General features: G+C 50.7%; 2 protein-coding genes across 2 annotated transcripts; both read left to right on the top strand.

The window, feature by feature from the left end:
• The first annotated feature begins 2,770 nt into the window (after positions 1-2,770).
• Positions 2,771-7,463, top strand: LOC112550240 (kelch-like protein 24). Its single transcript, XM_025203608.1, has 4 exons — positions 2,771-2,828; positions 3,087-3,165; positions 4,210-4,437; positions 6,020-7,463. Exons 1-4 carry the CDS (start codon positions 2,771-2,773, stop codon positions 7,461-7,463), a joined length of 1,809 nt encoding a protein of 602 aa, XP_025059393.1.
• A 3,802-nt stretch (positions 7,464-11,265) lies between these two features.
• On the top strand, positions 11,266-17,204 carry LOC112550245 (guanylate cyclase activator 2B-like). Its single transcript, XM_025203698.1, has 3 exons — positions 11,266-11,503; positions 14,380-14,566; positions 15,957-17,204. The coding sequence occupies exons 1-3, from the start codon at positions 11,429-11,431 to the stop codon at positions 16,019-16,021; spliced, it is 327 nt and encodes a 108-aa protein (XP_025059483.1). The 5' UTR covers positions 11,266-11,428; the 3' UTR covers positions 16,022-17,204.
• Positions 17,205-23,882: the final 6,678 nt, after the last annotated feature.

Below are 23,882 nucleotides of genomic sequence, written 5' to 3'. Positions count from 1 at the left end.
GGAGCCATGTTTTGCCCTTATTCATTGTGTACCTACATTACTGTCAGACCCGAACTCCCCCACCAAATTTTATCTATTAAAATATATTGAATATATTAAAACCAGCTAACAACACACTTCTTGGTGTAGGAGGGAGGGCTGAAGATCGTATTCAATCATATCCCAGTTGTGGAGTTAGCCTCCAACTGCTTGTGGCCTGCTTTACTTGACCAAAAGCCCAGAGAACTATTCTGGGGGTAGCTGGGATGTTGGGCTCCCAGGCACCTAAGTCACTTAGGAGCATCTGGAAATGTTATTAACTGTGTCTACAGCTGTTTCTCCTAGACATGCCCTTGCCCTTACTATTGAAACCAAAAGGTCAGCAAGGTTTGGTATAGTATGGGGTACCTGAATGGATAGCAAGAATATCCAGAGCTAGTGTGGAAAAAAATAAGTAAAAGGAAAAAAAAACATGTACATGGTCAAATCATCATGTGTACAAGCGCCCCAAGTGCTTTAGGTGCTGTTTCAGTTGTCTTGTGATCTTCCGTAGCTAGCTCATGTTAATTAAGAAACTTTTAATAATATTTAATATCAATTTTACAAAGCGTTACCTACTTATTGCCTAAACCCTTTAAAACACATGTACAATATTATGCTTGTTACATGTAAAAATGCTTGTCCCGGTATTTAAAAGTTCTTGATTAAGGTGAATGGTCGGATACAATCTCCCGCTGATCAGCTTTAGGACTGCTCGAGCATGTTCCCGCAACATCTTAAGGTTCATTAGTTGCACAGGGACACGGTAGATTCAGACAGACTCGCTTCAGTTCCAGTGATAGTTTCTTTATTCGACCTTAGCAGATGTCTGGTGTTCAATTCCCGAGTACAACGGCTCTAATGCTTGTTTTGGACCTGGCACAGATTACAAGCTTAGTAAAAGAATAGCATGCACACATTATCCATTGTAACATCACATTTTCCTTCAAAAGATTTCAACCCCAAGTCCTTGTCTTGGCTCAACTTTGATTTAGGAGAAAAGCAACTGGGATGATGTATTTCCCCTTCCTGTAGCCAGAATACAAGTGTTCACGATGCGTATAAACATTTTCCTGTGGGTATTAAGTCCTATGTTTTGTTACATAGCCCACGCGTGACAGGGAACATGATCTACCGCACAGATCTGCAGTGACTGAGCAAGTGCCCCAATGATGTAAAAGCGACTCGCTTTTTTTCCTTCCCTTGCTCACATGTTTGCAATGCACTGCTTTGTAATAGCGCGCCTTTATTCCTAATGAGTTGTTTGCATGGGAGCGAGGACCATTGCAGCTACTTTTTCAGAGACGGTTGGGAAGAGGTCAAGGTTGGGTGGGTTTTGCCAGTGGTACTCAGTTGGAAAACACCCAGCGTGCCATGATGGGGGGGTGGTACACCCTCAGTTGTCTTGGTAGCAATGACCGAGCACTGCGAAGCTGGGTAGCTGCAAGAAATTAGTGACTTGTCTTAAATTCTGGGCTTGAAGCCAGGGCTAGTGCCGGGGAGTCCTAGACCTGGCTCATCGCCTGGGCTACTGCTGCGGCGACCTGCACGGGCTGTGCTCCCCCAGTCACGGCGGCACTGGAGTCTTCATCGCTCTCCCGGGTGGTGTGGGACATGCCCGGCTCGTTTTGGCACATCCCAAATCACCGTGCAGACCTGAGAGGTCTCACTGATTGTATCTCCCTTGTGGCACCCCGTTGGGATTTCCACTTCTCCTTACGCAGCCGGGCTCCGCAGGAGACCCTCCGCGGCGGCCAGCTCTCCCCAGACCTTCACCAAAGGATGGTTCCCGGCATACAAGGAACTCTGCCAACCTCAAATTGCGCGACTCATTTGTCCTTTCCCTGGCAAGGGATTGTGGCTGCTCCTGCCAGACCTTTCCTCCTTCCCCACGCCAGGCCCTCACATCGGTTTAATGGATCGGAACAAATTACGATTGTGATATTTGTATGCCATGTACCAGTCCGATTCTTCCCTTCCGGGTCACCCTGCGCAGGGGATGCAAATGAAGCGGGAGACGATGATATCACAATGCCGCGCTCTGATACAGCAGTTGACATTTGCATAATACGTCGTCAAGTTCCAGCGAGTTGGGGCCGAGGCCGTAGGGGAAGCGCGTGCCCGCGGGCTTGGGTAGCACCGTAACAGGCTCAGGTATGCCATGGCACAAGTCATTTTAAGGTCAAGAGGGATAATTACATCATGCATTTGAATGCCAGAATATCACAGAGACAGAATTTCATCCAGGTATTGTGGGCTTGACTGTTCTTCCAACTCGAGCACGGGGGGAGGCAGGAGGTGGGGGTTGGCTGGCTCCCAGCACAACATTTTTTAGCTCCTAGCAGGACCCTCCCTGCCGATCCAAATACCATGCAGCCGGGCTCTCTCCATAGGGCTGCCTGGTCCTTCTTAAAGGGACAGACTGCTCTGTCCCATTCCCCCTTCAGGTATTTGAAATCTCCTCTCCTCAGTCTCCTCTTTTCCAGGCTCAAAACTCTATCCGAAGATGCATGTAAGCAAACAGCTTTATTAGGGTTTTATTTGAATCGGTGTAAATGGAAGAAAATGCCCTAAGGAAACCTGGACGTCTAGTCATGGAAGCGTATTTGTTCAGCCTCCCTTGTCTTGTGGAGCGGTGCCTCGAGTCTAAACAACGCTGTGCCCTCCTACTGACGCGGCTGCAGAAATCCAACAATTAGCACGGGGGTTTCATACATCGTCTCCTCTCCAGGGTCCTTTCATTTGGTTCGTCATGACCCTTAGCCAGAAAGGGGGCAAACAGAAGTCAAAGCCACTGGGCCTGAGCAAAGGTAGGTTGGCTGATCTTCATGGATCGGTAATCTTCTGGTTAAGCTTGGGGCGGCGGGTGCCGGCCATCCAGAAAGTGGTTGTGATGGGCCGAGCGCCGGGGCTCCTGTCACTTCTGCAGTGTGCCGTGCACTTGTAATTAAGGGGCAAGGAGGAACTCCTTCTCATTTTCTCAGCACGAGGGATCACTTCCTCCCCTTGAGATATTTGTATGCCATGTACCATTGCAGCTTTGCCTTTTCCTTCCCCAAATCCCACAGGTCTAAGGCAGCTGTACCAGCACCAGTTGCTCTGTGACAGCACCGTAGTGTGCGAAGGAAAGAGGTTCTCCTGTCACCGGTGGGTTTTTGCTTATTTATCATCTGCACTTAGCCCGTTAGACAGCAGGGACCTATGTTTGGTATTATCAAGGGTGCAGCACAGGCTGCTGCAGTGTGCTGGGTAAATCAGGCAAAGTGAGTGTTGACATGATTGGGCTTCCCTGTTGTGCGGCGCCAGGGATGGCACCGCCACAGGCAGGTGAGATGGGCCCTGAGTAACTGGTTCATGGGACTGCAAACTGGGCTGGTGGCCTGACCTCTGATGGTGGAACTGCTTCCCCCAGTGCTGCTCACTGGCAGATTTCTAGCTGCCTAAGTGGCATTTTGGGCATTCGTGCACAGGCAGTGATTGTACTTCCCTGGCAGGGTGCGTGTGTATAGGGTACATGCTGGCAGGGCATGTAGATGGCCACGTGTGCATACTCTAGACACACGACGTGGAGGACAGCTTCATAATATGGAGTGGTTAGTGCACCCACCCAGGAAGACAGAGGGAGGATGCAGATCTGGGTCTCTCACTCAGTGGATTAAAGTGACCTGACCAGGAGGCTAGTGGGATAAATCACAGATAGGTTTAATTCAGCATCCTGCCTCTCGTAGGTTTTTGCCAGCTACAGTCTGAGGACTTGCGGGACATGAGAGCACAGCGCTGTGTCGATGCCGAGCCCGAGCACAGCGCGACTGGGCAGGCTCAGTGGGGATGCACACGCTTCCATGCCAAGAGCTGACTCACAAACGGTGCACACGTGTCCGAAACTCCCAGGCATCCAGGTTGTAGCCGTATGGGTCTCGAGGCAAAAGAAATCAAAACTTATGGATGAGGCAGTATTTTTATTAGATCAACTAGATATTTGCAAACAAATTATTTTATTTATTTGCAAGCTTTCAGGCCCAAACGCTTGCAAATAAATGTATAATTTGTTTGCAAATATCTAGTTGGTTTAATAAAAGATACCACCTCTTCCACGAGTTTCAAAACTCCCAGGATCTCTCTCCTCACCAGGGTTGCATGCCTACCAGTAACAGATGTGATCCAGTAATATTGTTTCTCCACTCGCCGCAGAGCCGTGCTAGCTGCAGTGAGCCCTTACTTCCACGATGTGTTCACCAGCTCCCAGAAGGAATCCCCGAGTGGAGAGGTCCTGCTGCAGGACGTGGCTCCTTCTCTTTTCCAAAGCATTTTGACATATATCTACACAGAAGAAGTATCACTGACAGAAGAGACGGCCCAGGCTCTCTTTGAAGCAGCCGATAAGCTAAAGATCCTTCCTCTCGTGGACATATGTTACAGGTAAAGTGAAAGAATGGATAGCGCGGTGTCTGTGCTTCCAGACAAAAGACGCTTGTGCCTGGGAATATCAGTGGCATAACCAGAGGCAAGTCAAGGCAAGCATCAGTAATAGTTCATCTGAAAATCAGCACGTTGCAAAAGCTCGCACTACTCTGGATGGTTTTGGAGCATCCTTCTCATGAGAAGAGCTCTGCAGCCTAGTGAAGGTGGATGTTGGAGAAGACCATTATTATTTTCATCAGTAGCTCTCAGAGTTATCAGCTAAAAAACTCAACCGATCACTCTGAGAACTACTGATGACAATAATACCGATAGCTACCAGGCCATCTTCTCCAGTTGCTTTGGAGGAGATGGCTTGCATGGAGAAGATGGCCTGCATAAAGATAGGCCGTTTAGCCTGATATCTCTTTAGGGCAAATCATTAATAAAAAAAGATAAAGATTAAAAAAAGTGAATTAACAGATATGATTGTGATTGGTTTTTGTAGTCCCTCATTGGAGTCAAACAGCAGTTTGATTAAGAAACAGCACTACCTAAATTCCCTGGGTCACATAAAAGGGTTAAGAGTTGGATCTCAGCGTGTCATTGCTAGCTAGGGTTCACCAAGGAGGGAGGGGATTGCTGGCCAGTTTTCAGGGGTTGTTCTTGGTTCCAGTTCAAATATTTGCATCTAACCTGGAGAAAATACACCAGGCCTCTGTCTCCACGGCTGGCACTCACCTGGAAGAACTCACTTGCATGGCTGGCACTGAATCCATGTGAAAACACAGCTGCCACGCTGGCGTGGAAGCAAGAGGTTTCACAACCCCAGGAGGGGAAGATCTGTTCATGCAGGTTCCTCGTACACCGTGCCTCCTGACCCCTCACTCGCTTCGGCGTTCAAGCTACTACTGCCGGCTACTGGAACTAGTCCTTTAGCTCAGTGGTTTGCAACCTTTTTTGTATCAGGACCCATTTGTGACCATCAATGGCCAGTCCTGACCCAGTGCCCTTCACTCCCAACCCAATGCCCCCCATCTCCAGGCCCCAGACCCCCAGCACGTGGGGCAGGGGGTGGGTATGTGGGGCAAGGGAGGCCCCAAGCAGCCCCTTGCAGGCTGGACTTCTGCCTCCTACAAGGCAAAATCCATGGGTTTTCTCCTTTAAAGGAGAATCCATTTTTAAAGTTTGTGCTTGACCCCTTCACATATTCTTGCAACCCACTTTTGGGTCACGACCCATAGGTTGAGAAACACTGCTTTAACTCAAGCAGTAGAAGTCTATTCCTTGGTCCTGAGTTACTGGTTATGTGTATGACCTGTGGTGGGGCTGTGCCAGTCACCTAGGGCACGTCTACACGCGTGCTCTAATGTGCATGAGCCTATTTTAATGAGCATTAAAGCATCACTGGAAAAAACCGTGCTCTTTAGTTAATGTGCATTGAAATAAGCTAATGCACATTAAAGTGCCACTAAAAACTGTGAGCATTAAGATGGGCTAATGCTCATTTTCCTAGTACTTCACAATGGAGGTACTAGATTTAACATGCATTAATGTACGTGTAGATGCGCCCCTAACGATTATGGCCTTTGATGTTCCTCAGGTTTTTTAGGAAGAACATCTCCCCGCAGAACTGCTTTGCGCTTTACAGACTGGCTCAGGCTCACAGCGACCAAGCTCTTCTTCAGGCCACCGTGCGGTTCGTAATCCTCAACTTCAGCCGGTTCTGCGAGGATGACGACTTCTTGTACCTGGACCTGACGAGCTTAATCACCATCCTGTCTTCAGGGGACCTGGCCGCTGCTTCGGAGTTAGACGTCTTCCGGGCCGCGCAGCGCTGGGTACGGGCCCATCCCGGTACCTACCATTTCCTCGTCAATGCTCTGATGAGCCACGTCCGGCTGCCGCTCCTGACCGACAGCGAACTTGCCGAGGTTCAGGCCTATTTGGGACAGGTCGGGGATGTTCAGCTTCAGTGCAAACAGCTGGATGGCGAGGAAAGGTTGCGTGCAAGCAGAGGACTCCGAGCGGGCATGTACGACGAGTGTATCATGTGCATCAACACACAGATATTGGAGACCCAGGCGCCGGACACTGAAGACTCCTTCATGGATTGTTATGACCCTTGCACCAGGACATGGAGAAAACTACCAGGCCTGACATCCTTGACCCACCCAGCCTGCGCGGCACTGGGGGACAGGCTCTTTGTGTCCGGAGGCATCCGCAGAAACTCTTATTCGGACGCTCTGTATGAATTCAGCTCCTTCAAAGGCAGCTGGGCCCAGCTTCCTTCCATGCTAGTGCCGCGTGCTACCCACGGGTTCCTGGTCTGCGACCAGAGGCTCTACGCTATGGGAGGGTGGTGCGGGTTTCACGAATTTCTCAGCTCTGCCGAGTGCTTTGACATAGCAGAGGGGACGTGGACTCCCATAGCGAGAATGCCGTGCGTCTTGAGCCGCTGTGCTGCCGCAGTCTTGGGGAAGAAACTGTACCTGCTTGGAGGAGTCACCGGCCTGACCAGTTATTGGCAATTCCACAAAGGGCTTCTGATCTACGACGTTAGCAAAGACGCGTGGACGCAGGTGCTTCTGGACGCGGCGTTCTTCTCCGCGGGCGCGGTGGCCATGAATAACGGGATATATGTGGTTGGGGGCTACACAGAGAAAAGAGCAGGAGAACGGATCTACGAGGGGGGCCTCATGCCCGAGAACCGCTACTGCAGCAGAAAGTGTTTCTTCCTCGCGGAGGACGGTAGCGTCAATCATGAGATTGCCGTTCCCAAGCTGCCGAAAGGAATTGCCTACGCTGGGGTAGTCGGCTGGGGAAAGAGGATCTATGTCTTAGGCGGGGAAGATACCACGCACTGCTACAAAACTATTTACTATTGGGAACCCGGGGAGCATAGGTGGAGTAGATGCCCCGATGACGTCCCTGTCCCCGAAGGTGTCAGCGGGTTCGGGTGCACGACACTGAAGATACCCAAGGAGCGAATGCTGTCACTTTTGCAAGAGACATCTGTAGCCCTGATAGCCGTTGTTGGCAAGTAGCTGCCTTTAGAGGTTTCTTTCTAAATAAAAAAGACTGGAGCAAGACAGCTGTAGGCGAAGGGCTGAGCACAGGGCGCGTCTACACCTTCACTAATGCACTTTAATTACTGCGCATTTAGTTTAGTACCTCTAATAAGAGGCAGTAACTGCATGCGCAGTAGTGGCAGCGCGTGGTTTTTTTCGTGATGCTTACTGTGCATTAGCCTAATGACTGCACAGTCGGCTATTAGCACAATTAATAACCACTACGCTACTGCACAGTGTTATTAGGCTAATGCACAGTAAGCGTCTCATGTAGATGCGCCCACAAAGTAGGGGAAAACACCCTAAGTACATACCTATTATTTCCCCGCCCCTTGTTCACTGCCATGGAGAGGCGGCTGCTGTCTTGGGTTCCTTTCCAGGTAAAATAAATGAGGCTCCATCCTTCTCAGTAGCCCCTCAACTGTCTTCTGTCTATCCCGAAGCCACCTTCCAACAGCCACTTCCCAAGTGAGAAGCCGAGGCAGCGTGGCACTGGGAAGGGGATCACCTTGACCACTTCACTGAGGATGTGCCATGCGGACGACTGTGTGGGGTTCACATTTATGTTTCCTTCCTGGGCAGCATCTGCTGCACCCTCGAACACCATTGTCCGCTCATCCAGTGCAGGTTCTTCAGCAGGGCCGAGACGAGCAGGTCCGCTTTGCTGCTTTCCGGCGTGACACGACAGGGCCCCGCTAAGTTGCAAAGCAGAACAACGGGTGGGGACCCAGCTGCATCTGTACGGCACTTGGCAGTCAGTCTCGTGGCTCGCAGTGGGTCGGCGTTGCAGTGTCAAATGATACGATTCCCCCCCTTGCACTTCCTGGGACAACTTCCCGGGACAGCTGTGCATTCGCAGCTGCAGGCTGAGTGCCCGGGCAGCAGGTGCCAATACTTTTTGAGCTTCTGTTAGGACTTGTACTCAGTGTCAGGGGTGTCACCCACTAAAAAGAGCTGTTGCATATGTGCTGCACTTGTTCTGCATCCTAGGAAAGGAGCCTGCAGAAGTGATGCTGCGTGGCGGTGATCTGTGACCAGCGGAGCCTGGCTTTGCCCCATATAAGTATGGCTTAAATTTCTCCCCTGCGCCCCAACCGGACTATTTATGCAGTGCTCTCCTCTGCAGCTGCAAGTGATGGCAGTGCAAATGCTATGGGCCAGGCCGTGCCAGCGAGAAGAGCCCCGGCGCCGTGCGAGGATGCCCCAGACCCTAGCCGATGTGAGCAGTCTTTGTGTTTCCAGGGAAGCTTTGTGACATGCATGGCCAAACGCGCTTGTGGTTTGTCTTTAGCAAAGGACGCATGCAATGCAGTGGCTAGGTTTGGCCGGCTCTGCTGCACCTCGCTGCCCCACGCCGACATGGCCTCCCTCCAAAGAGGGCTTTCCAAATGATGACACCACTTCTCCCACCCCCATGCCCTGGCTGCCAGCTGCTTCCAGTTGAGCTGGGACCGGGCACCTGCAAATGGCATTTGCACTGACACTGCCTCTTCCCTGCTCCCCTTTCCAGGTATGAGTGATGTATGCCACCAGTTTTAATCCAGAAGAAAAGTGTGCCCCAAGTATCAGAAGTCTGGGCCACACCGAGCTAAAGTGTGCAATGATCAAACCATTTCCCCAGCAGTTGCTGCCCTCTAGCGATCCCATGCGGGTAAGAAGCAAGAGGGAAGGGGAAAGACGCACCTTGTCCTTCACAAATATAGATCTGCCGGAGATGTATTACATGCAGGACTGCGGGGAGTCCAGACACGTGGTGGGGTAGCAATGCCGAGGCCGGGCATCTGTGTTTGGTGCCATGCTTGCTCACCGCAGAGCTCAACAGCCAGAGCATGAATTTGGCCAGGTCTCCACTCACTCACCTATTAGAGCAATTCTCACCCGGGGTGCCTTGAGATCCTTTCAAGGGTGTTATGTCTTGTCAGCTCTGCTAAGGGTGCAGACAGGACAAACCTAGAGATTTCAAACAGGCGTCTGTATCGCTACAAGCATTCTGCCCTGCCGGGGTCTTTCTGAGGTTTTTGCAACACAGGAATTGCTCTAGTGTTTTTCTGTAGGCAAAAAGCAAGTGAGGGGGCCTCGTGTCGACATGAGGTGCCTGGAGTCGAGGAGCACCGGCCTGTTATCTCCCGAGTGGAATTTGGTGTTGATTTTTAACCTCAGATGCCTCAATAGCATAGGGCTTTCTCATTGGACTGATGCCTCTCTCACACCGCAATGCCAGTTTGGATCTGTATGTCCTTTCTGAATTAAGATTGCACTCCATGGGTCAGATCTAGTTGTGCAGGCTCATGCGGTTTGTGGCACCGCAAACCTCCTTGCAGCACCACAAACTGCACGTGTTGCATGTTAAAACTCTGTCCCCTGCTGCTAATTTGCAGAGCTGGGGCAAAATTTGCTACTGGGATTTCCCAACAGCAACAAAAATACCCAGAAAAAAAAAAGCAACGCAAAGCATGCCAAAGTGTCACATGCCACGTCCCAGGACAAACGTGGTAGTCCCAGGTAGCCCAGGACTGCCTGCTCCCTCATTTCCACGTGCTGAGGCGCCTTGTGCCCCAGGCGGCCTCTCCCTGCAGCACAATGTGTCCTGCTGCAAACTGCACATGCAAGGGCATGCACCACAGCACAAAGTAGCGGCACACGTGTGCCACTCCTATTTGTGTTGCTGCAAAGGCACACCCCTGCTCATGTGGACACGGCCATGGGGTCTTTAAGGATTCATTTTTCCCAGCCAAAAGCCAAAACCCAGCTTTGATAATCTCCTGGGCATCCCAAAATGGCAACCAAGCTGCACCTGTACCACCAGGCTCTGATGCTTCAGAGCTTGTCACACCTGGGGATACCCGTCCCCCCAGTCGGGGGGACCATTGCCCTTAGATGGTACAGGGACCTTCTTTTCTTAGGTGCTTGGCTGATGTGTCTTCCTTATGGATTTATAAATGACCTCAACCATTGTAGCCAGTAGAGATTAGTCTCAACGAACAGCTCTACCAATGCAGCAGCCTCTGAGGACTGTGTTAAGATCATGGTAGCTAGCGAACAAAGGGAGAAAGGAGAACAGCAATTAATGGACACAGCGGGCGGGGCAGAAATTAGGCCTAAATGATGAACAACCGGGCAACAATATTCTGCCCATCATTTCCTCCTGTGTTGGCAGTTCCCAGGTTGTTTCATAAAGTTTAAGCAATTTGGACGGCTTTGCTCAGAAAACGAACGAGAACCTCACCGTAAAATAAATCGACGCCTGCTCTGACGCCACGTGCCTCGGGTCATAAATGTGATGGTAACGCAGCGACCCTTCCCGGGGAAAGGCGTCTGTCCGATGGCTATTCTGCGGCGCACACGTGGGCATGTTCGTGCGCCTCTTGTACGCAGCGGCTAGAGGAACTCATCGCCCTGCCCATCTCCATCACTAAAGGTCAGGGAGACTCTAAAACGAACGTCATTTGGGGCAAGGGCGCAAACACGCCTTATCTTTTCCCAAGCCTTTTCCACCAGGGCCCACGCTACCCGGGCACATGGTTACGTCCCGTTCGCAGGCGAGTGGGTCAGACGGGCATTCCCTCTACTTTTCACCAGACTTGTATGACTCTTTATAGTCTGACTACTTTCCCAGGCTACCAGAGGCTCATAAATGCTGAGATTGGCTTGGGTGTGGTTGATCTACCCTGTCAATAAGTAGCTAACTGTGAGTCCATAGGGTGATTATCAGATGGCAATAAATTTACTTGGATTAATGAATTACCAAGTAAATGTTGTCTGCAAGCTTTATAAGGCCTTCCTTTGCTTTGGGAAGGTATGGCCCTGGAGGCGCGAAGATCTGAGGCTCAGAAGCCAAAAGAAAAAGAGCTGGAGAGACACAGAAGAAAAACAAGAGACTAAAACCAAGAGAGAAAAAATAAGATTTTTTGAGAAGAAAAACGCGGGGTCCTGCCGGTGCCATGAAAGGCTTCACTTTCCCGGCGATGCTTGTGCTCGTGGTGTTTATACACAGCGTCCGGCCTGTCTACGTCCAGGTGAGATCACTGGCTCTCAGACATTTCTTTTTTATTACTACTAGGTCAGCACAAAGTATGTGATAGCAGAGCGCACGGTTAGAATAAAATTAAAAACTACGCACACCCCACCCTCATGGACTCAACTCCTTGCTTAAACACTTTGCACAAATACCGTGTCTCTCTCCGGGGGATTCAGAGTGTTTGTGCAAGAAACGTGCGTCTCCAGACCTCGGCGGACCTCTCTCTACGGCGAGCGTGCGTCTGTTGATAAGTGAGCACCGGGGAGCGCACGTTTCTTACACGAGTGCTCCGAATCCTCCAATGAAAGACACAGTATTTGTGCACAGTGCTTACTGGCCCACTGTCATGCATCACATTAATTACAGGCTTTTCCTGTTTTATAAAAGAAGCTGAATTTCTTTTTGGCACAAGGGACCATGTGGCCTCACTAATTAGTCTGACTTTGGAGGAGCACACCCCTGAAAAAATCTGCTGGGTTTTGTGTGCAAAGATCTCCGCGGAGGTAGACTGAAGAAAGCAATGGCTAGGTAGGGTTACAGATGCGTAGCAGTGGGTCTTAGACCAAACCACGGGGAAACAGGACACGATTAGCTGTGCGATCCCATGCATGTAGACTAGGCGTGGATGTGGACAAGTCTTGGAAAGAGCTGACACTGGGGGAAGAAAGCCTGGGAGCTGAGCAGTGAGAGCACTCGCCCGGGAAGGCAGGGCCCAAAGGCTCCAGGCCCCTTCGCTCAATGGCATTTCAAGGGAAATGAATCTCCAAGGCTGCATCCAACAGTTGCATCCATGAAACAAATGTTTTTTTGAAGGCTTCAGCTTTCTTGAAGGATTCAACTAACTAGCACCCCCGGCACTTGGTGTTATTAAGTGAAGTGGAGCTGCTGCTGCTGCTGCTTGCACACTACAGTATCTAATGCACCAGCGAGAGCAGAGTCAGCCTGAAAATACTTATATCTGTGTTCGGGTCTGGTCATTGGGTGACTCGCTCTCAAGGTTGGGTGCTTTACATTAGCTACCTAAAGCCCTAATGAAGAGCGCAGCTTATAGGAGCATCGTAGCTCCTGCTGACTGCAGGTGAGATCTGTGGGTGCTCAAAGCATATTCGGCTGCTTTTTAGGTGCCTGGACTCCAATTGCAGTTCTCATTATAGGCTTCCAGTTTTGACAGTAATTGTCATAAATGGCTACAGATGAGGAGCGGGGTGGTGATTGCAATTATTGTGACATTCCCTCTCTGTCATCTCTGCATGTCTTCCTCCTCGGTCCAGGATGAGCTGGATGCAATCCTAACCAAACTCCATCTCCGCTCTTGGGATCTGTGGCATGTGCAGATGCAGCACTGTCTCTCTTTTTATTCTGGGTGGAGCGATCGTCATCAATAAAATCTGAGTTCATGGCACGGTTCCTGCTGCTCCAGATGTTTCAGTGTCTTTTGGAGCAGGAGGCTGGGGGAAAAGAAAGCAAAGCTGTTGGTTCTGGCACCTCATGTCCTATAAATGATCCTCTAGTGGGCACGTCTCTGTGGGACGGCCAGCTCAGGTTCCCGTGGCTGCCCCTCTCCTAAACACCCGCTCCTCTCCCACTGGGATCTAAGGGCTGTAGCATCTTCTTGGTGTTGTCTCCAAGCCCTTCTGCTCTTTTAGGATCACAGGAAAGGGAAGGAAAGGCTTCCTGCATTATCTATAATGTAGTTAACACTCCTAATTTGTCATGACTGCTGCAGTGCTGATAAAACTATTAGCTGGAGCATCTAGGAGGGAAGACTATCCTATCTGTACAGCCACTGCTGTTTAATGGTGTGCGCTGGTCTGTCTGATTGACCAGCCTGATCATATCAGCACCCTCCAAGGTCCAAGTGTTAACATCAAACTTCAAATCCATTTCTGTTCAAATCTTTCTTGGCAATCTTGATGGTTGATGGGTGTCTTGGCTGATTTGATAGTCTGCATCTCCAGGTGCTGAGAGCGCAGGAGAGATCCTGGCGCACACCGCTTGGAGATTATGAACATTGCTCTGCAGCCCAGAGCAGGTGGGAACTGGAGAGGACCATGCTCAGCAGCAGAATCAAGCAGGACTTTACTGCTTCGTTGTGAAACAAGATTAAAGAGCTGGGAGAAGTTTATGCAGGGGATGGGATGGCAGAAAAGGGGCTCCCTAGCTAGTGTGATGAGTGGGGCTGTGTTGGCAGTCTGCGGTTGCAATGCAGAGAGGAAGGTGTTTCGTTTCCACGGGCCTCTGGCTTTTGCTCATTGCCACATGGGGCCAGGAAGGAATTTTTTTACCCCTTCCCGGGTTTTCCCACCTTCTCCTAAAGCATTGGGGGTTGGCTGCAGCAAAGGCTGGGGATTGTGACTGGGGTGAGCCGGTGCCCTCGCTGGCACGTGCACCTGCAGGTTTCTGGCCACATGCTCTGGATCAGGCAAATCACCACTGGGGCGGTCAGCAAGGAGTTTGACCCAGCAATCAGACTGGCATGGACCGGGGGGCTTTGCCTTCCTCTGTAGCAGGGGACACCCCCCCCTCCTCAGATCGCTCAAGCATGTGCAGTAACAATCTTCCCGGCTTTGAAAGTGCCCTCCTTCTCCTGCTTTACCTATGGAAAATGAGAGGTTTTTTATGTTTGAGGAAATCAGGGATAGCAATTTTGCAAGAGTGCTTGTGCAGTATTAAGAGCAGGTTCGACAAATACCTGTCCAGGGTGGTTTAGATAGGGATGATCCTTGCTGACCTCCTGAGGTCCCTTCCAGCCCTCCTTTCCTATGCTCTTTTCCTATTAATATGTAAGATTTGGCATGCATGTGCCACCCCTGGGTTGTGGTGAAGCGATAACAACCCTTTTCCTGATGCATTTCTTTGATTCTCTCTATACAGATAGGGAATTTCTCCATCCCGCTGGAGGAGGTGAAGGTGCTGAACAAATTTTTGGGTCTGGACACCAATGTTAATGCCCGTCTGATGAGGAACATCGGTGCCCTGTGCGTGGATCCAGAGCTCCCGGTGGAATATCACCGTATCTGTCAAAGAGAAGATGCACCCGAGATTTTCAGAAAGCTGCTAAGTGAGTCACGCAAACATGATTCACGTGGTAACCCAGAGATTTCACATAGGAATCCGTCCTGTTAAAGCAATCCTGCCTGAGCTCCTTGCACGAGAAGAATTGCTTGATTATGTTGCTATTACAGTCAAAAAATAAGTGACAACTAAGTGCTGGCCTTAGACTCGAGGCATCCCTTGGAAAAGGAGGGGTGAACTGCTCTAGAGAAGCTGTGAGGTCCCCTCCTAGCCAGAGCTCCTGAGCCACCCCTTTTACTTACCTCGGAGACAAGTGTAGGACTGAAAAATTGGCAAGGGCAGAGAAAAGTGACACAAATTAGTCAACGCCTGGAAAAATGCTGTACAAAGAGAGGTGAACAGAGCTTCCTCTGTTGCATTTGACAAAAAGAAATCTGGGAGGTGACTTGATTAGAGTGAATAAATACACCCCGAAGGGATATAGTCGGAATTAAAAGACTCTTCCTTCTAGCCAAGGCAGGGCAATAATCAACAGCTGGAAGTTAATGCTAGACTTTTCCTTTTTTAATTTCAAATTAGAACTAAGGCAAATATTTTTAGCAGTCAAGGTCATTAACTGCTGGAATCAGTTGCCAAGGAAAGTAGTGGACTTGCCTTCTCTTGACATCTTCCAAGTTGGGATGCGTTTGTGGAAGATGGGACTAGCCAAACACTACACAGGCTTTAGTCAGACCAAATTACTGTGCTAGTAATTCCTGCGCAAAATTCCTGTGCTAGCAACAGGATGAAAATTAATGGTCTGTGTTACAAAAGAGATCAGCTGAAATGATATAACTCCTTTGTTGGCCTGGAGCTCTATAAATGGCTGTTGGTTCAGTACATCGTATTTCTGTGCCTCTGGTAGGCTTCGTAGCTTGGTCGCTATATTTCTTCTGTGCTGTCTTCCCTGGGGGAGGTTGATGGGGGATTCCTTACTTAAGGCTTTAACAAGGTCCTCTGTTCCCTGTTATGACTTATTGGACATGTCTACATGTGGATTTAAGCACACCTAAATTTAATGTGCATTAAGCAGGTTTAGGCTGGTGTGTTAAAGCGCATTAATGCTGTGTGCACTGGCTTAGGACTAAAGTTAATGCGCTTTAATGCATCTAACGTGCATTAATGTGCTTTAATGATTTGTGCCTAAATTGGATACCTACGTTTTCCATTTTTAATGCGCATTAAGGGCACACGTAGACGTGCACACTTAATGCGCATTAAAGCTAGGCTGATGTGGCTAATGTGCATTAACGCATCACGCGTAGATGCACCCATTGCACACGTGAACGTGAAAGGTCCCTAAACTGCAGTGAAACATCACCGGCCCTGATGTCCTTGCAGATTCCTCCTTGAAACATTGCCGGACAGCATCACTAATCTCATTTCTTCTTGCACAGACATGGATGCCCGAGCCATGGAGCTGTGTGAGATCTGTGTCAATGCGGCGTGTGCCGGCTGCTGATGAAACCGTATGCACAAGAAGGCCAAGTTCTGCAGTCTTGATTCTTACCCTTCAGCTTCACACGTCTGGACAACACTGCTATCGTCTGGTACGTCCTCACTGCATTCAAGGGGGACTGCAGCCTACGTAGATGTACCAAGCCAGCTTGCTGGAGACTGATAACAGAGTAGCCGGGTAGCATGACGCTCCATGCTGCTTGCAAAACCTGTCGTAAGAGGCAGTGCAGAGCTCAGATCCACATGCAGCTCCACGCTGCCACCGCTACACTGCTGTTAGTACACAGCGGCATTAGTTTTAGGCTTTTTAGAGGTACATCTACCTGAGATGCAGCCGCACCTTTGACTGCAGTGAAGAGGCACTTCTCTGGGAACGCTGTATGTTGAATTTGCTCTCATCACTAGAGTCTGGGTCACTGTTTCAATCTCCACAAATTTTGCTGAGGAGGGTGGAGGGGTTTGGGGAATAGTAGGCTGCTATAAAAGCTTTGGTATGTCTAATTCAGTGGGTGATTAGTCACCATCTGTAGGGGCAGATCTAGCAGCATGGCAAAAACCTTTATTGCGACAAATTCTGTGAAATACAAAGGCAATGCTCTTCTGGTGCAAGACAGTTTTACAGGAGGAGGTGGGGATACGAGCAGGATTGGTTTAGTGCCCACGTGCATTGTCCGAACGAAGCAGTGTGCGCCAGATCACGCCAGATCAGTGAGATAACAGCACGTGCGAGCCAGCTGAAAGCACTCCAGCCAGCAACGATCACAAACCAGACATCTGCCCCCCATCCCTTTGCACTAGCCTGTTTTGAACAAGGGTTTTTCCCAGCACGAGGCTCACCCACCCGGCAGAAAGGATCAATGCCTTTGCAAAGATGCTGTGCTGCTAGCAGTGGCGATCCACACCCCGAACAGAGGCCTATGGCTTCCCCATATGGCATCATCAGTAATTTCTCCGCATGCTGCAAAGCAGTCCCAATGGTTTTGGAATGAGCTACGGAAATTCAAGGCTAAGAATATTTCTGCTGATGCAAGAGGCTCCTAGAGGGAAACCCCCACCCCCCCGCCCTTTGACCTGGTAGCTTTGTGCAGATGGTTGATCTGCTTCTTGGCACACTCATGCTCTTTGCACTTTTGTGGGTTTTAAATGCTTAACTTATGGCAGTGAAATAAAGGATTTGTGCATACGACTGTGGTGTTTGCATGCACGTGCTTTGCTGTGTGTAGCATACAAAGAGTGGCGCATGGATGCGTGTTTGCAGTAAACCTGTAAGCGTTTCGGGAAGGAACAGGAACACCCTCTGAGCTTTGTGAACAGCAGGGGATTTTTCTTCCTTTGTGTTGGCTGCCATTCTGCAGCTTCCCTGATAATTCATCGGTGTTACTTTTTATCCATTTATCATCAAATCCCATCAGCAAAAGGTACACTTTAATCTTTCATGCAGGCTACTAACATGAATTGCAGCGTGAGGACGTCACAGTTGAAATATGCATGGGAAAGATAATGTTTCTACAGATACACTAGAATCACAGAATCAGAGAAAATGGGGGTGGGAAGGGAGCTCAGGAGGTCACATCTCGTCCAACCACCTGCTCGGATCAGGACCAGCCCCGACTACATCATCCCAGCCAAGGCTTTGTCTACCCGGGTTTTGAAAACATCCAAGGATGGAGCTTCAGCCACCTCTAGTCCCATGCCCCAACCCCCAAATCATTTTCATTGCCCTGTGCTGGGCGCTGCAACGTGTCCACATCCTTTCTGCAGGGGGGCCCACAGCTGGACACAGGACTCCAGATGTGGCTCCCCCAGTGCTGAATAGAGGGGAAGAATCACTGCCCTCCATCTGCTGGCACCGCTCCTACCCATGCAGCCTAGGATGCCAGTAGTCTTCTTGGCACCACGGGCACACTGCTGGCTCCTGTTCAGCTCCTTGTCCCCATCACCCCCAGGTCCTTTTCTGCAGAGCCACTGCCCAGCCGGTCACCCCCAGCCTGTACCTGGGCATGGGATTGCTCCCTCCTAAATGCAGGACTTTGCACTTGTCCTTGTTGAACCTCATGAGTCCTTTTGGCCCAGTCCTCCAATTTGTCCAGGTCACTCTGAATCCTAGCCCTACCCCCAGTGTATGTACTGCTCCCCCCAGCTTGGTGTCATCCGTGAACTTGCTGAGGATGCAGCCCAGCCCATCCCATCCTCCAGATGGTCAATGAAGATACTGAGCTAAACTGGCCCCAGGAACAACTAGTTACAGGGAATGAGACACTTCCTTTTACAGCCAGGGAGGTACCAAACGTTTAGACTCGGTCTGGCCTTTGGATTTTGTCTCAGTGGCCTAAAGCGGGGATGGATGGTCTGGGCAGCCTCCACTCCTGCCTAGGCATGTGCATCAATGGTCTGGATAACCTCTCTCACATACGCCATGACCCGGAAGGATTGATGATTGCCAAACCAACCTGGCTGCTCCCTTTTCACTTATCACACAATTCAGTTAGGATCCACCTCTCTCAGTGCACATTTAGCAGCTCCAGTATGCTGTAATGCTGTTATACATTCATAGATTGTAGAGTCGGAAGGGACCACAATGGATCATCGTGTCCGACCCCCTGCCCCTGGCAGGAAAAAGGACCGAGGTCAGATGACCCCAGCCAAGTTCTCTTGTAGACACCACATAAAAATGCACCTTTTGGTGTAAAAGCGTTACCAAAAGTTGTATGTTGCATATATTCCCATAAGGAGAAAGTCTCCTTTTGTTCCCATATACATCAACAAGTTTCCAATTCACAGAGAAAAATCCAGGAGCATTACAGTTAAAAAAGCACCGTGGGCATTTTCTTTGGTCAATAAATATTCTGTGCTAAGAGAACGGCCAAAGGCAGCAGTTGTTTTCCTTTGCTCATCTGAAAGGGAGTCTTTTATTATCCAAGTGGCACACGTTGCGATCACGTACAGGCAGCCATTCTGGCCCCGGCGGCGTGGCAATGAACGTGGGCACACGTCGTGTGCACAGAGACATAGCTGGCCAACTTCCTCACTCAGCCCCACTGCCCCCCAGATCCACTGCTTGGTGGGGGGCCGCGCAAAGCCTCTCCCACTGCTGCGAAGGCTCCCAGCGGGCGATGCTGCCCGTGCTCCTGTTCCCACCCCCCGGGCCCGGTGCCTTAGAGGTGGCAATAGCTTATATTAACGTGCATTAGCTAAAGAGTATGGTTTTTTCTGATGCTTTCATGGGCATTCAAATAGGCTAATGCACATTAAAGTGCACATGTTGACGTGCCATTAGTGTATCTGTGGGGCAGGAGAGCGAGGTGGGGAAGGTGAGGGGTCCCCTCCCTCCATCCCCGGGACCCCTCACTGCCCCAGGTGCTCAGTCTGCTCACTACGCCCCCGTTCCCAGCCTGCCTTCAGCGGTTCTCACACGCTCCCAGCATGCTTCATTTACTTTGACCACCTCCCCGACATGGTCCAACGATGACTGTCGTTGACAGCGGGGCAACGGCTCTGCTGTTGTTTGCATCTCCCGGGTTTCAGGCCTTTTTTGAATCAATAAACCTATACTCACCTTTACATTGGTGTGTCCGATGGGATATCACTGCGTTAGGATAAGCCAGATACGGGACTGCCACCTGCTGCAATGTGTTTGCAGTCGGTTCTTCCACTTCCTGGCTGCTGTTTGCCATGTAATAAAAAAACGGTATCAAGTTGTGATAACAAATGGCCTCGTTTCTTTGTCAATTGATCCTCTTCTGCATACAGAACAAATGTGTCTGAAAATAACAGTAATGATTGACACGACATCGCGCGGGACAAAGGATTCAAGTTCCTGTGACAGACTAAACTCTTCTGACCGCACGCATGCGTGCACTCCTGATCCCAAAGCATTGTGTGAAGGAGCGCTTTGCGGAGAAAAGGGACTGCGTTACGCAGCACAGAAGAAGGGCAGAAGAGGCTCCCGTCACAAAAAAAAAAGAGCAGAAATTCTGGTTTCTTTGAGTTATTTAAGTGCACTTACGTGCAGGTAGCCGTTCTGCTCTCTGACTTGAAATCCTGCATGCATTTGCCTCTGCGGGGCAAGTCGGGCTGTGGTTTGAGGGCTGGGAGCTGGTGCCACGATTAAGGAAGGCTCTTCCGCCCTAGGCAGCGTGCCAGGCTATGTGCTTGGCCCTTTCTGCCTGCAACAAGGTGCAGTCGGGTTTGCCTCTGGATCAGGAACTCGAAAGAGGGTCCCTGCAGCCACTCGCTCTGGGCAAGACGAAAGCAAGGGTTAGCTGATCTGGGCCCTGTGCATGAAGCCTGGCTGCCTCCCAGGGTGCAGCTGGGAGCAGAAGCAGCTGGCAGTCAGCTCTCCACCTTTTCTATCCCTTGTCAAGGAAAACAGTGACGAGCCCAAGGGAGCCATCTCCTCCAAGGGCATCTCCGGGGGGCAGTGGCCCACCCTGAAGGGATAGCCACCCCCAGGGAGTGATGGCAGCCCCTCTTGCTCAGGGTGACGACTTTGGACACATCAAGGCCTCCGGGCTTCATGGGCCCCCTCTTATCCCTGCTATTCTCAGGCCCCGAGGTGGTGTGTGTGGGGCTCCCCATCCTCCTCAGTGGTCCTCCAAGGTCTCTCTCCACCCTGATTTTCTTAGGAGCACATTTCCCTGGGCTGGAGTTTCCTCCAGCTCTCGGGCTTGCTTCTGCTCTGCACCCTTGGCACAGAGGGCACAGAAGAAAACTCAACCTCCAGGTCATTGCTTCTGCACTCAGAGGTCTCCTCCACTCGCTCACGGGCTGCAGGACCTGCCGGGCTGCAATGGCCGGACTGGGCTGGGGGTGCCCTCAGTAGGAAACAGGGCTTCTTCCACTGCAAGGGTGCAAGTGGAGGGGGGCTCCCTTCCCCAGCCTCCGCCAATGCAGGACAGTCCTCAAGGACTTGGCCCCATCCTTCAGGATCGTCAAGACCCATCTCTTGAAGGACAGGCCCTGCCTGAGCTCAGGGCTGTGCATCCTAGCAAAGAGTCGACTAACGGGGCTTGATATTTTACTGGCACGAGCCCGCTCGTCACCACCGAGAGAGGGGAGGGTGTTGGACAGCGCATCCCTCATTGCCAGGGTGTGCAAAGGGGGAGCAGTGACGTAGGCTCCCCTCGCCGCGATGCCCTGCTCTGCACCCCTACCTTGATGGTGCCGGGGGCTAGAAATCTGCACATCCCCTTGCAGACTGAGGCTGTGGGTTAGAGAGGGCTGTTTTACCTGGGAAAAGGCTAATGAAAGATGTCTCAGGCTGCTGTAGCATGGAAGGACTCAGCAGCGCCAGATGCGGTCAGACCCGTGGTCCATCTAGCACAGTGTCCCTTCTCCAAGAAGGCAGGAGTGGGTGCTAGAGAGAGAGCGCATTGAATCCCATCTGTTCCCTATTCATTACCTTCCTGGGTCTCCACCCTTATTAATTTAGAGATGCCGGAGGAAACCTCTTCAACCGCTCTGTTCAATAGCCACGAATAGCTCTATGCCCCGTGCCATTATCCAGTCCCTTGCTGAACCTGGCTGTGCTCTCTGCCTCCATCACAAGCAATGAATGCCACACGTTAACTACGGGCTGCATAAAAAAAGGACTTTGCCTTGCTATAAGCATGGGTGGATGAGGCAAAAAGGATGGTTTAGAAATAGCAGGAGAAAAGGTACAAAGAGGAGGAAGATCAGGTAAGAGCTACAGAAAATCCTAACCTAAAGAGAGCAGGAGTGATTTAGGGCAGGGGGAAGCTGCTAATGCCTTAAGTTTGGCTCTCCAGGGCGTGGGGTGGGCAAAGGGCTGCTGCAACACAGAAGATGGAAAGCCCCAACGCGGTGGCGGTGGAGCGGGGGTAACAGCTGAGAGGCTAGATCTAACCGAGGAGGTGTAAACAGCCCCGAAGTCCAAAGGGTGAAGGACGAGGGGGAATGGAGAGCGTTAATCGCTGTGACACCGGGACAAGATCAAAGCAGCTGCCAGTCACCTCCAGATGGAGAGAGAGACACCGGTTCCCACCCTGTGATCTGTGGTCCATTGTGGTGCTCCCTAGCAAGGCCGTTTTATTGCATCCCAGAGATTATCATGCTTTGGTGCCGGACCGCATTTCTTCCATCGTTTTAAACTGCTCAGTGAGTATCTGGACTGAAAGATATCCAGAAAACCATTGTCAGACTTGTCCCCGCAGAACGGGAAGGCATTTCACACAAGCTTCCTCTGGTCCCAGCGTCCCGGCCTGTTTCCCAAACCAAGCTCTGCAGCCTCAAGCGGGGTCACAAGACCCTTGCCGCAGCGTCCTAAGTACTTGCCAGATTTGTCTTTACTCAATCACGTGATGGGGCCGAGGGGAGGAGCGCGCGCACATCTCCGTCCAAGCGTGTTTGAGAACCGCGGTCGTAAATGGTTTCTGAGAGAATCGGGAAGAGGAAACCTCAACTGATCGTACTTCACGTGACTTGCTTCTCTGCTAGACAGCCCCTAGCAGGGAGGACTCGGATCAGGGAAGAGGATCGGGGCACGATTGTCCTCTCAAGAGTCACATCTGGGCTGATACAGTACAAACCGAACGATGCCCCGCGGTAGAGCAGCCACGGCGAGGGCTCGCGGGCATCCCGTGGAGGGTCCATGCGAGAGGTCGAGGCTGCGGGGGCACATGCATTACGGGACAGCCAACCTTGCACTCTCACGAGGCACTAGTGCAGCTCAAGTAGACACGAAGATTAATATCATCGGAGGCTATAAGATTCTCCCAATGGAAAATTAAGCCCAAATTGATCTTTTCCTATGGGAAATTTGGATTTTGAAAGAAAAAAAAAATCCCATGTTTAATTCCTGGCTGGAACGATGCAGGCCTGGCTGGGAGGATGTAGCTGGGGCTGGACTAGACGTGACCTTCTGCGGTCCCTTCCCACCTGAATTTTCTGTGATTCTGTGATAACGGGGAAAACAACACAAACAAGTCATCCAGTCTGCAAGCTGAAACCTGCTGTGCAAAGCATAGGTGCAACTTGTACCCATGGGAGCGTCAAGTACTCGGGGCTTATGGAAAAGAAGTTGCTTGGCCCTTACGGTCGGTCCTAACGATGCGTTTAAAATGACCGTCCTGTTTTATAAGCCTTGTCTTGAATTGCTCTGGGCATTATAAATGGAGGACAGAGAGATGCTGTGAGGTTTGAGGGGCTTAGCTGGAAGTCAGGTCGTGGAAGGACACTCCACGTTCGAGGAGATGATTTCAAGCCTCTTACCCGGGCAGTGCCGCCATCGGAGCGCAGACAGACAAGCACGCATGGTGCACCAAGGTCTCAGGAAGCGCTGCTCGGCTCTTGCCTACTAGCATTTCTTTGGGCTTCATTTCCTTTAGCCTGAAGCCACCTAGGTGTGATTTTTAAAGGATGTTGCTGTTGTCCCTGAATAACGAGGGCACCGTGTCAGTCTCAGTTTGATCGGCAAAGGCTCAGGGGACACCCAAGGAAGGAAATCCTTCCTTTTTCACGTCCTTGGGATACGGTATTTAGCAGAATTTGCAGAATCGGTTGGCATCTGACAGGCCTCCAAAGAAAACGAGACCAGATGAAAGATAACAGGAGTCTCCATTTTTAGCATTTCCATTTGTTGACTTGCAGTTAAGCTTTAATGCATTGCTGATAGGAGTCTGGGGCACAAGGGGTCAAGGAGCTGGCAAGGCAGTCTGGAAGCATCGGGTTTTGGGTTGGGGCCTGGACCCAGGATGAAAGCAGAAAGGAGGACCCAGGCCTCCAGCTTCCCGTGCCAACATGCCAACTAGGCAGCTATGAAGACTACAATGTAGGAGAAGGATCGACTGGGATTTGCCCTCAGGTACGTATTCATTGATGCATTCGGGCTTATGCATCCAGGCATC

The sequence above is a fragment of the Alligator sinensis genome, unplaced genomic scaffold (assembly GCF_000455745.1).
Source record: "Alligator sinensis unplaced genomic scaffold, ASM45574v1 scaffold512_1, whole genome shotgun sequence".
Lineage (NCBI taxonomy): Eukaryota > Metazoa > Chordata > Crocodylia > Alligatoridae > Alligator > Alligator sinensis.
The sequence above is the reverse complement of the archived record's forward strand: the minus strand, read 5'-3'. Positions and strand labels throughout refer to the sequence as shown.